Source organism: Miniopterus natalensis, chromosome 1 (assembly GCF_054644295.1).
Source record: "Miniopterus natalensis isolate mMinNat1 chromosome 1, mMinNat1.hap1, whole genome shotgun sequence".
Taxonomy (NCBI): Eukaryota; Metazoa; Chordata; class Mammalia; order Chiroptera; family Miniopteridae; genus Miniopterus; species Miniopterus natalensis.
The window spans coordinates 106,680,614-106,694,539 of NC_142081.1; the positions used below are offsets into that span (position 1 = coordinate 106,680,614).

General features: G+C 37.0%; 1 protein-coding gene across 2 annotated transcripts; it reads right to left on the minus strand.

Annotated features, from left to right (window-relative positions):
• Nucleotides 1–794: 794 nt before the first annotated feature.
• On the minus strand, nt 795–8,033 carry DORIP1 (dopamine receptor interacting protein 1). 2 transcript variants are annotated; one of them, XM_016217367.2, is made up of 5 exons: nt 7,248–8,033; nt 5,328–5,417; nt 4,976–5,065; nt 3,694–3,828; nt 795–2,752 (listed from the first exon to the last, which is right to left on the minus strand). In XM_016217367.2, exons 1-5 carry the CDS (start codon nt 7,769–7,771, stop codon nt 2,569–2,571), a joined length of 1,023 nt encoding a protein of 340 aa, XP_016072853.1. In that variant the 5' UTR covers nt 7,772–8,033; the 3' UTR covers nt 795–2,568. The 2 variants fall into 2 exon arrangements, with proteins under 2 accessions (XP_016072853.1, XP_016072854.1); XM_016217368.2 differs by lacking the exon at nt 4,976–5,065.
• Nucleotides 8,034–13,926: the final 5,893 nt, after the last annotated feature.

Genomic DNA, 13,926 nt, shown 5'->3' on the forward strand with positions numbered 1-13,926 from the left:
CTGAAGGATAAAGCTAAGTAAGATCATTTGCTAAGTTGGGAGGGAAAGGTTTCTTTTGCTGAAGAGAGGCAAGTTGGAAATTCCTCCTTAAATTTGCTGTAATTTATTCTTTATTCCCCTCAGAGGCCAAGGTTTTAAAATCATTTTTGCTCTCCCCATAGGTATAGCTATGATTTGTGGCATTTTGATTAAAAAAATATTCTGATCATTCCCTCATATCTTTGCTCCCTCACCCCAATTTCTCTAAGGGTGTCTGTGGTTATAAAGAATGTTCCATACCCTCACTTTCACATTCTACAGATAACCTAGTTTAGTTCATTCTTTTTATCCCTTTTCTATTTGGTCAGCAGGGAATAATTTCTTTCGGTTTTTTATCTTCCATTTTTCCACTGCTTTTCAGAGAGTGGAGAGAGACAGAGAGACCTCAATGTGAGAGACACATCAATTGGTTGCCTCCCGCACACGCCCGGCGCCAGGGTTGGGGATGAGCCTGCGACTGAGGTATTTGCCCTTGACTGGTATCGAACCCGCGACCCTTCTGTCTGTGGGCTGAACCTCTAACCACTGAGCCAAACCAGCCAGGGGAGCAGGGAATAATTTCATCTTTCTACCAGCCAACCACCACCATAAAAATAAACCACCTATTATCCTTAAATCCCAACCATGTGGGGTCCAGAAAACACCCTTAAATTCCATTACACATTAAATCCACTACTCATATGAGCTACTGTCTAAATAATTTTTAAAAAGTCTGAAAAGTACATTAGTAAGAGAGAAACTGGGAGACTTGCCTGTACATGAAAGAGGTAGAAAAAATATGTTTATTAGCATGTTCAAGGTAGTCAAGATTTTAACAAACATCTAAAGCCTCACAACAACCCTGTGAGGTAGGTAAGTCATTGTTTTGTGATAAACTAGCATCATTCTAAATAAAGTGCAATTCCTAAAAAAATAAATCTGCAGTAGAAATAGTTTTGTTAATGATACCATTTATGTATATGCTAGAATTTGTGTTTTTATTTACTTTGATTCATGCAATAATAAGGTGTTCCCAGAAAAGTTTACCATAAATCAAATTCTATTTAAATACCCAGGGGAACTATTTAAATAAATCCTGGGGTGATTTAAAAAAAAATAATAAATCACTATTTTTTTTTATCTTATGTAAAAAAGGGATTTTCATAGTGTTTGCTCAAAGTGAGGCATTCTCAGCAACATTTCACTCACATTTATCTATTCTTCGGTAAATTCTCTTAACATGACACCATGCCAATGTAAGACTTAATTTACTGAATTAAAACTTAGCAATTTGGTATATGGCAGTGACCTGGGTTATCATGTAGTAATCTCCAATATATTGCGCTCCATCTCAACACAAAACCTAAGGTGGACAATTTAATGAAATGTAAACACTAAAAAATTGTAGTAAATTTCAAAAAGTATTTTCCCTTTAGAATATTACTTAATTTTTTCCTTTAAACTGCAAAAGAGAGAGAGAGATCTTAGGGTCTTTGAAGAAAAATACAATGTTCTGATATCTATACAATTCTAGTGATTTCTATTGAAAATCAAAGTCTCATGTTACCAATTTACTTACAAGGGAGATGTTACTCCAAAAATTTGGTTTTTTTTCTGTGCCAATATGACTTACTAGGAAAAGAAATTTTCCCAAGAACCCATTCTCTCTTAAGTATATATTCAAAGTACATTTCTACTGTTAGTCCAACATTAGTAAACATCAGTTGCCTAATTTTTTTATAGTCATGTTACATGCAAAATATATTTTTATTGGAGAAATTGCATTACATTTAATTATGAGATAAATATTTAGATTAGTTCTATAATTTACTTTGAACAGTAACTCCAATTAAGCTCAGAAACTTAGTTCTAACACTTAAAATTCACTGTCAGGTTTATAATACTTCAGCAAGTGGTTAAAGGAATTTGCCATTATAAATTATTCAAGCCCAGAAAAACATTCTCACCAAAATTTTTAAAAAATTGCTTCAGGGAAATTAGGCAAAACAACAGGTAAAACAGACTAAGCCATCTATAACTTGTACATTCAAATACATACTAGACCCAATAGTGCACTTTGGATTATAGTGAGGTAGGGCAAAGAAATAAAGTCAGATACATTTTGAACTGTGAAATGTATATAAACTGAAACACTGACTTGTACCCAGGTTTTATTTGGATATTAAAAAAAAAAAAACAACCCCCAAAAAACTGAGAATTCAAATGACAAAGTATTTTCTTAGATTCAAGGACAGATTTTCAAAAAATCTTTGCAGTACATATAAATAAAAAAATACAAAGGTATATTTTATTTCAACATAAAATATGCTTGTATAAAAATAACCCAGGATATAGAAAAAAGAAATACAAACATTTTTGCATAGATTCTCTATATAAAACATTTACCTGGGGCTAAAACTGGAAAAAACACCTCTGAAACTAGTATAGTTGAACTATTTCCTTGGATACCAAGTACATAAAAATAAAAGCCCTTCATCTTAGGGAGTATGGGCAGGAGGGCAAACAATTAAATTTAGCATCAGTCTATATTTATTTCTCTGTTGCTCGAATATAAACCAATGATGACAAGAGGAGAAACTCTGGGGGTTTATTTAACAAAATTAAATTCACATTTCTGAGGCCATCATAGTGCATCCAATGTCCATCAATCTGGAAAGCTGCAGAATAATGATGTTCCTCTTTGTTAAATAATGTGGCACCTTCCAACAAATACCTGCAAATTCAATGATAAAGTATAGCAGAAAATTACAATACTTTGTTCTTAAAATAAACATTCCTTAAATTCTTAACTAAGGGAAAAAACTGAGATTGTCTGCATTCTATTCCCTGTAAAACTAATGTACTATAATTGGTAATTTGGAAAAAAATGTTTAAGAATTGTTTAAAATTATATAATTTAAGAATTTAAAAAAATATATCTTAATTCATTACCTGTATGGTGCTATTAAATAAGAGAAAACACACAAAAACTTTTAAAGCAAAAAGTTAAAGGAATCCTGTATGTCCTAATTTGTATGCAGATACTTTTATCTATAATAATGACAGTGCCATTTTATTTATTTTAACTTAATTTAATTTAATTTAATTTATATATTTTTTAAAGGTGCCCTGACTGAGGATCGAACTCTGCCACCTTGGTCCATTGGGACGACGCTCCAACCAACTGAGCTACCCGGCCAGGGCCAGTAACATTTTATTTTTAAATGATGACTTCAGACTATGTATTACTTTGACTTGAAATATAAATAATAGCTAGAATTTAGTTTAGTATGTGTGGGTACTATCCTAAACACTTTTCATGTGCTATGTAATGGCACCAGATAGATACTGTCATCTCTGTTTTATAGATAAGAAAACTGATGAGTAAACTGGTCAAGTTACTGGTTCAAGGTCACATAGCTTATAAATGGTAGGGCTGGGTTTGAACCCAATTCTGTCTATTCAATAATCCAAACACCTAACCACTATGCACACTGCAGGCAGCTAACTCCCTGTAGTAGATTCTGATCTTATTCAGGATACATAAATTTAGAGATAGCTATGATCTCTTCAACAATATTTCCTTAAGGGCTGGACAAAATCATAACAGAATAGCAGAAAAACATAATAAATCTGTTTTTCACTAGTTTTATAAAACAAACAAAAACCACCTACTTGTGATCAGATAAATCCAAGTAATAGGGTACATATGCCAGATCTTCAGATTTCCAATGCTGCATATTTAAGACAACAAAAGGAGGTGCCCCATGGCAGAAAACTCGTTGGGAAAATTCTCTTAAACCACCACACCTAAAATTGAAAATAGGCATGAACTTTATTAAATTTGGAATAAAGCTGCCTTTTATCACTTCTCAGTTGTCTTTATTACATGTCATAATAAGCATAAATATCTATTTTAGGTATGGCTATGGTGAAGCTAATATTAGTACCTTATACAGGGTGGGCAAAAATAGGTTTACATTTGTGAGTGCATGAAACAGAATTTATTCTTGTATTAGTATTTATTATGTATTATTTTACTTGTATTCAAACTGGAAACCTATTTTTGCACATCCCTGTATATCTATTCCTAGAAGTTTACAAGCTCTGAGATTTCAATATGCAGGAAATGATACTTTTAGAACTCCAGGAAAACCTAGCTGTTTTGCCTAGTTTTATAAAAGTGAGTGACTTTTATATTTAGATAGATTTTTCTTTATCTAAGATGGTTTCAAAGGAAAATAATGACAAGAGGGGAACAATATGATTCTTACAGGCCCCTTTAAACTGGATAAAATTCCCTAATTGCTTCCTTTTGCCATAGGATGAAGCAAATTCTGTTTTCTTAGCAGCATCAGGTATTAAGCATATGGATCACAACAAATAGTTATACAGTAAAATCTCGATTAACCGGAAAGCTCAGGGTATAGTATTTTGGTTAACAAACATTACTGACTAATTTAACAGGAAAAACATTTTGTTTCAGTATTTGTTGCTAAAATACGTTAGTTCACTCTCTGAACTTAAGCCTAATTAACTGAACATATTTTATTCTTTCCTTCTTTAGTGATCAATTAACTGTAAGATCATCATTCTAAATATTAATTCTCATTGTAAAATAATGTAGCTATAGAAATTAAGAGATTGGGATAAATATATTCTTTCTGCCCCTTTGGATTTTTTTTTATTATGTTAAATATTTTGATTGTGCCCGGCTGGGCGTGGCTCAGCAGTTGAGCGACCACCTAGGATCCAGGCGCTCGAGGTTCGATTCCTGGTCAGGGCACATGCCCGGGTTGCGGGCTCGATCCCCAGTCGGGGGCGTGCAGGAGGGAGCCAACAAATGACTCTCTCATCATTGATGTTTCTATCTCTCTCTCTCCCTCTCCTTTCTTCTCTCTGAAATCAATGAAGATATATTTTAAAAATATATATATATATTTTGGTTGTAATTTACCTCTTTCTCCTAAATGAGGAGTGCAGAAAAAATCCAGTTAATTGAGGGTGTCGATTAGCTGGGTTCCGGTTAACCAAGGTTTTATTGTCCCTACTCAGCAGTGGGGGAAAAAAAGAAAAGGCATTTGCTTTGTATTCATCAATTAATTGTAGTATTATATTCTACTTGATAATGACAGTGCAGCATAAGATAGTATAGGAAACTAGAAGGTGTTAAGATTTTAAAAAGTTAGACTTCCTAAATACTTATGAGAAGCTATTTCATATAGAATTAACATCAAAGAGCATATTAGTCCAGGTTTATTTATAAACAACACAAATATTTTCATCTTAAATGTCTATCATCTACTCACCCACGCTCTTCACACAGTTCAATCCTGGAACAGAATAACTCATCCACAGCCAGTCGTATCAAGTTTCCATGTGGAATTTCTTGAGGAGGACTACAATTGCAAAATGTATGTTAAGAACTGCTTCAACATCTTACAGGTAAATACATAATTAGGATTACAAAATTTACAGGTCAATTCATTATTAGCAAACCAAATAAAAGTATAACCTCTGTTATTCATCTTTGTATTTCTTGTAGATAGAGAAACCAGTTAAATTTAATAAATGTCAGTGCATGAAGCTTTCCAAGAAACATTAAATCTTTCTGTAAACTGATACTGAAATATGCAGTTGTTGTTATTTTTAAAAATTTTCCAGAGGATTCAACAGAAGGGATTCTGGTCTAGGGGGAAGAAAGTAGGACCCAGAATCAGGAAAGCTGTTGATTAGTTACTGAAGGTGCTGGCCTAAATTGCAGCCACTGTTGGCTTCACTTACCTGATTTGTTAAAAAAAATTTTTCCTACATATTTCAGAAGTTGTTTTGAATACAGGATTCAATAAAGCAGGCAAAAGCTTAAAAAATTTATATAGAGTATGATAAAAATATTTTATTAAGAAAAGCATAAAATATTAGTATTAATATTGTACATACACAAATTAAAATATTAGTTTTTAAAAAAACAAGAAAAATTTCTAAAATGCTTTTTAGTCCATTATGACTTAAACAGAATTTTTTTGCCTGATAGATTTCAAATTCAATATCCTCATATGAGCAATACAGGAAAAGGGACAAAGTGTATTTCAGAAAGAGAGTAATTGCGAGACTCTAAAAAGAATAAAGTATCTTCAGCTTTCCATATGTATATTATAATATTAAATATGCTATAAAGAAATATGAATTTAATGTTAGGGTATGTGATGTATATCCTCCAGAGAACAATCTATTAGGTGTTTTTTCTGGACCATAGGGCCAAATACACTTTCTGACAACAATGTATTTGGGTTTGTTTTTCTGTCCTGTTTCTTTCCACTGACAATTATCCCTTTTCCAGCTCCTGTCCCTTGGGGGCTTTAATGTTTCCCAACACTCCACTAGGGCTTGCCAGTTTGGCCTTCCTCCCTGCCATTTACCAGCCTGGAGGTCTGCCTTCTCTCTGAAAGTCAAAAATACTTAGCAGGCCACCAGCATCTTTCCCAGTTAGTGAAAATGCTCCTCATAGCCACATCTTCTCCAGGTATTACGATTCCAACTTTGTGATTTCTGTCTATACTTATGCTCTGGCCATAATGTGAAGGAGTACTTTCAATCTTCTTTTTTTAAAAAATATTGATTTTAGAGAGAGGAAGGGAGAGAGAGAGAGAAATACCCATGTGAGAGAGAAACATCGTTCGGTTGCCTCCCATATGAGCCCCCACTGGGGACTGAACCTGCAACCTGGATATGTGCCCTGACAGGGAATTGAACCCACTACCTTCTGGTGTATGGGATGATGCTCCAATTGAGCCACACTGGCCGGGGCTTAATTTTTTTCATGTAGAACTAGCTCACTCAACAGAGATCTATTTAAGGGGTGAAACATTATATTGGAAACATAAATTGGACTGTGTTCTTTAAGACGTTACATTTGTGACACAGGAATTCATTACCTACATAGTCACATTAGCAAATTCAAAGCAAGAACAAAATATTTTGCACTCTGAATAATTCATTATTTTGCAAGTAAAATAGTTATCAGTTGGTTTTGTAAAGTAAATTCCAAGGTGTTTAGATATTTCTGTCATGGGACTCAAGAATCTTAAATTTCTGTGGTGGATTTATGTGTAAGTAATTATACAGGGTTGTACTTTAAGAAGTACTTTGACTATATACAGATTTACAGCACTTGATTAAAAAGGTATACTATTTCTAAAAGTTATAAAACAGACTTTAGAGCAACTTACTTTATATTAATTGTACGCTGCTGATCTTCCTGCACTCGAGTTGGGCATCGCCAGTTGGAACAATAACTTTCTTGTATGGTAGACATGAGATTTTCGAGATTTTTTGTAAAATTATCATGTTCATTCCCAAACAAATCAATTATTAATGAAGCTTTATGAACTTCAGATTTATATTGCTGTTTTTCCATCTTGTCCCAAATCCAAAGTAGCTTCACAGTTGTAAAACTGTAGGTGTCCATTAAATAAAGAAAACAGTCTACAAACTCTCTACCTAAATGTAGAGAGAGTTCCCTGGGAAAATTTTCATTTTCATGAAGAATGACATATAATAACATCAAGAATCCATCTATGGTGCAGGTATTTTTCAGTCTTATTTCAACATAGAGTGGTGTACAGGATACTGCTTTGCGGCCAGCTTTGATAGTAAAAACACCGCCCCAAGGAAGAACAGGCCTCCAAAATGAGCGATCTTGGTTATAGTTATTTTTAATTGATGCTTTGATCTCTTCAAACAGTGTCTTCATCCTGCATTTAAGAAGTTAAAAATAGAACATGTATTTGACTACATATGACATGTTTAAATGAAAACAAAGCTATCTAAATAAATTGAATTTGGTTAGATGGCTTTCCAATGCAACAAAAATATCTAAAACAATTCCAGCTATGAGTCACTTTTGGGGGCAATGTGTATGGTCTTTGGAAACATCACTTAAGAAGCTGCAACCTTTTTTTGAGGTACTGAATGGCTATTTGATAGGCCTTTATATTAATTATACTGCAGATTTTATCTATGATATAGGAAAACACTGTTAATAAATCTTAAATGAAAATAAAGCTATTTAAAGATATAATCTACATTAGGTTGTGTATATTCCTAATGTAAACTTTTTCCACCCTCCAAAATTCAAGCTGTGCTTCATTTTCTTGTTAATATGTGTAGTTTTACTTATAAAATGAATATACTATAATGGAATCCTTATTTGGGCTCAGAATAATGGCTAATTAGTTTTGAAATATATGAAGATTAATTGTGAGAACTTAACTGAATAGTAGCACAGCTAATACAAATATCATTTATATGAACTTGGGGATTTTTAATTACAATTTAGGACCATGCTATATATCCTACAATTTGAACTACAGAGGCTATGCTGTGTGGATTTGATTCAGAACTTGGTAGGTAACCTGATTCCCTTCTCTGCACTGTTTTTTGTTTGTTGGCAGTATTTTTTGTTTTGTTAATCCTCACCCAAGGATATTTTTTCCCATTGATTTTTGGAGAGAGTGGAAGGGAGGAGGAGGAGACAGAGAGAAAAGACGATGAGAGAGAGACATCGATTGGTTGCCTCCCGCATGCTCAAGGTACCTGCTGCCCTTGACCAGAAATCAAACCTGAGACCCTTCAGTCCATCGGCTCACGCTCTAACCACTGAGCCAAACTTGTGAGGGCCTCTGCATCTTTTGGGAATGAACTGAGGTGTTCTCCCTATTTAAATTAGCACCTATCCTTCCCCTAACTTTGAGAATAGCTAAGCATTTTATTTTTAAAGTCATTGGCAGTATTCTAATAAACATGTTCATGTCATATGTATGTTATATAGAGCAAAATTTTAAAAAATTAAAGAATGACATCCTAATGAAACTGAATAGAAAAAATACTGCTTTACTTGAGACAAAAAAATGTCTTAAAACACCATTAGTGTTTTCCAATATATTACTTTTATGGAAAAGTATCTTTTTTATTAAAAAAGGGAAGCATCTGAGGAATAGGAAGAGAAGTGAGTGACTGAGGTGAGTGACTTATCTTGACCACACCCTCACAAACATAACATGTATTCAACACTCAATACTGCAGATCTATATGTTTTATTTGCATGAAAAATTTAGTTCAAGTTGACTTTACAACAGCAGCAGACTAAAAATTCAGTTCTATAATATATTAAACACACAGTATTTCTGGCTTGAAGAAAGATACTCTGCACTTAAAATATTCAACACTAGATTTAGTCTGAAGTGTAGATATTTATATAGTCAGTAACAGGTTTGCTCTCCTCAACCAATTAGGAATAAGAGGGTGTGGCAAACTTGGAACAGGGAAAACACACACTCAGTTTCTTCTTCTTAAGAATTAACACATTTCCGGAGCAGACTCGAAAAAATCATAAGGCATTCAAATACTTTAAAAATGAAAATAACTTTCTTCATGGTTTGATTTATTTCTGTTGAATTTTAAAGAACTTTGTAGCAAGGTCATAAGATCAAGAGCTTGAGTTCAGACTCCTAAATACTTCATTGAAAAGGTATCGTAAATCTTTACTGTTTTTTGTTGTTTTCAAATTATCTTTTGGACATGACCAAATGACGAGTAACTACAGCTCTATAAAGCAGCACCGGTATTTTAAGATAATTAAATTACAGTTTTATATATTTGCAATAAAACTACTTTAGTCTTTTTCTGAAAAAGAAAAAAGAGGGGGGTAGAGAGTATTGGAAGAACCAGAAGGCACTTAATATAGTATCAGCACTAATGTGATTTGTCCCGAAGAAGTTACTAAAAAGTAGTTTTAAAAAAAATGGAGAAATGGCTGCAAAGAGCTTTACTTAAATCTGTCTTGTTTGCCTCACACCTTCTAAGATTGCTCGTTAGGCACTATATTAGAAATCTTGGAGGAGTTATCCTGCTGTCTTTATTTTCCTGCCTCAACAGGCCCTCCAATTTGAAAAAACCTGCTAAACTCCCCTGACCTTTTATTTCCCTGGCAAAACACTACTTTTTTTTTTTTGCAGTCATTTCCAAGGGTTACACTCTATACTCCACGCAGGTTATGAGAACCAGACCATTTGCCCAAGGTATTGAACGCCGGACGCCCTAAAAGCTCGGGAGTCCTAAAGATCTCCTCTGGCATCAGCTCGGAAACAATCTGAAACACGGCCCCACGCCCCACCACGAAGCAGCGCCGGGCTTCTGGGCGGGTGCGGGCTGCAGGCGCGGTGGGCACCCAACTCAGCCCCCACGCTCCGGCCACGCCCACCCCGCCCCCACTCCGGCCCGCCGCGCCCTGGAAGGCCTGGCACCCAGCCCTGGCCCCGCATTGCGGGCGGGTCCCCGAAGCAGAAGCCCGTGTAGAAGGCTGGACGCCCCTGTCTGCGTCCGGGCAGCGGCCCCGCAGAGCGCCTGGGGCTGAAGGCAAAGGCTGGAGGACCGGGCCGCGGAAGGCGTTCCCACACCCGACAGCCTCCGTCCACCAGGAAGCCGACTCTCCGTACCTCCCCCGGGACCGAAAACCGCCGGTGCCGCCGCACCCGTCGCTGCCGCCGCTGGCTCATGGAGAGCCCGGGCTGCCGTCGCTGCCGCCGTCGACTCATGTACTAGAACCGCCGGCTGTCTCGGCCTCCCCCGGCGTGAGTGCTGGGCTCCGGCATGGCCTCCATCGCACCCGCCGCGGCGTGAGCCACAGCAGCTCCGGCGCCCAGGCCCGACCCGACCGGACCCACGGAGCCAGGACCGCGGGACGCGTTGCTTATTACGGAGGAAGATTCTGCCTGACCTCCGCCTCCCTCCCCCCAGCCCCTAGTTCCCAGCTGCCTGACGGTACTGCTGCGCAGGCGCAAAGACGCCCCCATCAAACGTGCGTGTCGGGTGTGTACATAGCCTTCAGCTTTGTCCAATGGGAACCAACATCAGGTGCGAGGGGCGGGACCTCGCAGAGAGGGGCGGGGTTCCGGTGTTGGGGGGGTGGAGCAGCCAAAGTGGGCAGGGTTTGCCCGGAGGCGGAGCTTAGTTGGCAGACAACCCGTTTGGGTTTTTGAGGTTTGCATCATTTTTGGACCTTACTTGATTTGAGTTTGATTCTGGGTCTTGTCATCTCAAATTCTTAATTTAGAAGGGGAAAGCTTTGTTTTCTCAGTAAGTTATAATTATTCAAGCTTTTGATTTAAGTATATATTTAGGAAAATTTTGAATTAGTGTATTAAATGCTGTCTTTAGTGTTGAAGGTAATGCTTGGCCAAAATGCTGTAATTTATAATGGAAGTTAACACCATTTAAAGAAATTAGATAGCTTTAACACACTGTAGAGGTGAAAATTTTATGTTTTGGGTATGATAAGGCCCCACACATTGTCAGCCGGAAATTTAAGCTAGAGTTGCTTAATGCTAGAATCTGTGGGCTCAACCATAATTCCTGTTCAGTAGACCCTAGTCCTTGTTTCCTCTCTTAAAGAATCAAAGCCCGCATGGTTCTGCTCCTGTAGAACACAGGCCACCCTGAAAAACTACCTCCACCGGCAATTAGAAGTAGGCTAATGTTGAGATTTTCCCCATCTAGTCGTTCGACGGATAATGATTGTCTGGAGAGTGAAGCTCAGCCTCTAGAATACACAATTTGGAGGGCTCAGCGTCAGCCCAGCACATCACTGTAGTCCTTAGTCAGGGCTGAGTCTGCTGGAGGTTAGATGCCTTATTGGCTAATGTGATGGTCAGCTAGACTATGGACCTCATGGACCTTTCTCAAGAAGCCTAGTGATGAAAGGATGGAGGCTGGGAGATAAGCTTGACTTACTGAAGATAATACTGCTGGTGGAGATGGGAAGAAACGGCTCTCTCTCAGAGCAGAGGGGGAAGAAAGATGGCTCTGTCCCCACAAAAGGAATTAACTGTCAAAGTCTGCTCTTACCTGCTTTTTCTTATTATGGTATTTCACAAATGAGGAAACTGAGGCTCTGAGAGATTAAATAATTAGTATGCATTGGAGTTCACATACAAAAAAGTTCACTCTTAATATTAAAACCATTCTGCAGGTAGAAAGTCCTTGAAAATGTTTATAAATTGGATTATTTGTTTAATTGACAACCTCTCATAAAACATGGAATTCATCTTATATTGATTGAGTCATTCTCTTCCAGAAAATAGACCCAATAGTGGTGATTGTCACCATTTCTGGAGAATAGCAGGGAGATGGCTCATTAAACTCAGCTGAGGCTTGGCTAGGGAGGGGAAGCATGGATTCCTTGCGTACTTGGGTAATTTACAAACCTCACTGAGGTCTTTACCCTACATTTTCATTCTGCTTCCTTTTTGCCCCCCTCAAAGTCTGACAGCTGAGTTGCAGTTTTTTATTTTTTTTAAGACAGATTTTTTGAGGTATAATTGACAAATATATGGAGCTTATTTAAAGTATATAATTTGATAAGTTTTGACATATGTATACCCCCTTGAAACCATCACTACAATCAAGTGAATATATCCATCATCCCCAAGTTTTCTTATGTCCCTTTGTAATTTTTTTCTCTCATCCCTCTTTGCTTCCCACACTTAAGCATACTTGTGATGTGTTCCAGTTATGCATATTTGCATAACAAATCAATCCTAAACTTAGTGGCTTAAAAGAGCAAATTTATTTTGCTTATGAATTTGCAATTTGCCCAAAGCTTTGCTGGAATAATTTGAAGGCTGGGGCTGGAATAATCTGAAGGCTCCTTCACTTACATGTTTGGCTGTTGATGCTACCTGCTGACTGGACCTTAACTTCAACTGTGACCAGAATGCATTTATGTGATTCCTTGACTTTCTTGTAGCATGGTGGTTGGGCACCAAGGGTGAGCATCCCAAGAAAGAGAACCAGGTAGAAGCTCTAGTGCCTTTTCTAACCTGGCATTGCAAGTCATGCAGTGTCAGTTCCAGTGCATTCTGTATAATGGAGGTGAAGAAATTGCAGTATTCAAGGGGGAAGGAATTGGACTTTACCTTCTGATGGGAGGAGTGTCCGAGGATCTGTGGATATGTTTGTAAATCACCACACTTATCTAACCAGCATCCTGACCAAGAAGCAGAACATTACCAATGCCCCAACCTCACCTTCCTGTCTTTACCTCCTGCCCCAAGGGTAACCACTATTCTGATAGCATAGATTAATATTGCCTATTTTTGTACTTTATGGAAATGGAATCATACAATATGTACCTTTTGTGTCTAGCTTTTTTCTCTCAGCATTGGTTATGAGATTCACTTATGTTGTCCCATGTAGATTGTTCTTATTACTGTTTAGTATTCTATTTTGTAAATAGCACATAATGATTTTTGTCCTATTTATTGTTGATAGGCATTTGGGCAGTTTCAAGTTTTTGCCTGATATAAGTTCTCATTTGAAATTCTAGTACATGTGTTATGTCCCTTATGTATGTTGAGAATATGTGTAGGAGTGAAATTATTCGGTTTAGGGTATGCATATGTTAAAGTTGAGTAATACTGTCAAACAGTTTTCCAAACTGTGCCACTGGCAGTGGTAATTTTGAACCTGATTTCTTAATCTTAGGTTTTATGCTTGAAAAGACTACACAAAATCCTCTTCAACATGTATTAATAACGTGCTCCTCAGATTCTGGATAGTTACCAATGACAGATGAGGCTGGGCTTAGCTGTCTCTCTTGACCAGAATGTGGCTTCTCCAGCATGGTGTCTTCTCACATAATGGCTCAGGTCTGTAAGAGCAAGTGTGTCAGTGAAGCAAGGCAAATTTTGTATGGCCTTTTATGACCTAACCTCAGAATTCTAGGCCAGTTTTTGTATACATAAGTATGTGATGCCAAATACTAGAAGAGAATTCACTGCTTTTCTTCAGTTCACAGAATTGTTATTAAACAGAATTTAGATAATTTGATTTTTAAAAATTGTACTCTAA

Excerpts from the sequence above, each read along its gene's own strand:
- DORIP1 (XM_016217367.2), bottom strand. The coding sequence starts at position 7,771 with ATGAAGACACTGTTTGAAGAGATCAAAGCATCAATTAAAAATAACTAT. Across the intron at positions 5,066-5,327 it reads GAACTGTGTGAAGAGCGTGG|GGACAATAAAACCTTGGTTA; the intron begins GTGAGTAGATGA and ends ACTGCTGAGTAG. Across the intron at positions 3,829-4,975 it reads TCCTCATTTAGGAGAAAGAG|GTGTGGTGGTTTAAGAGAAT; the intron begins GTAAATTACAAC and ends TTTCAATTTTAG.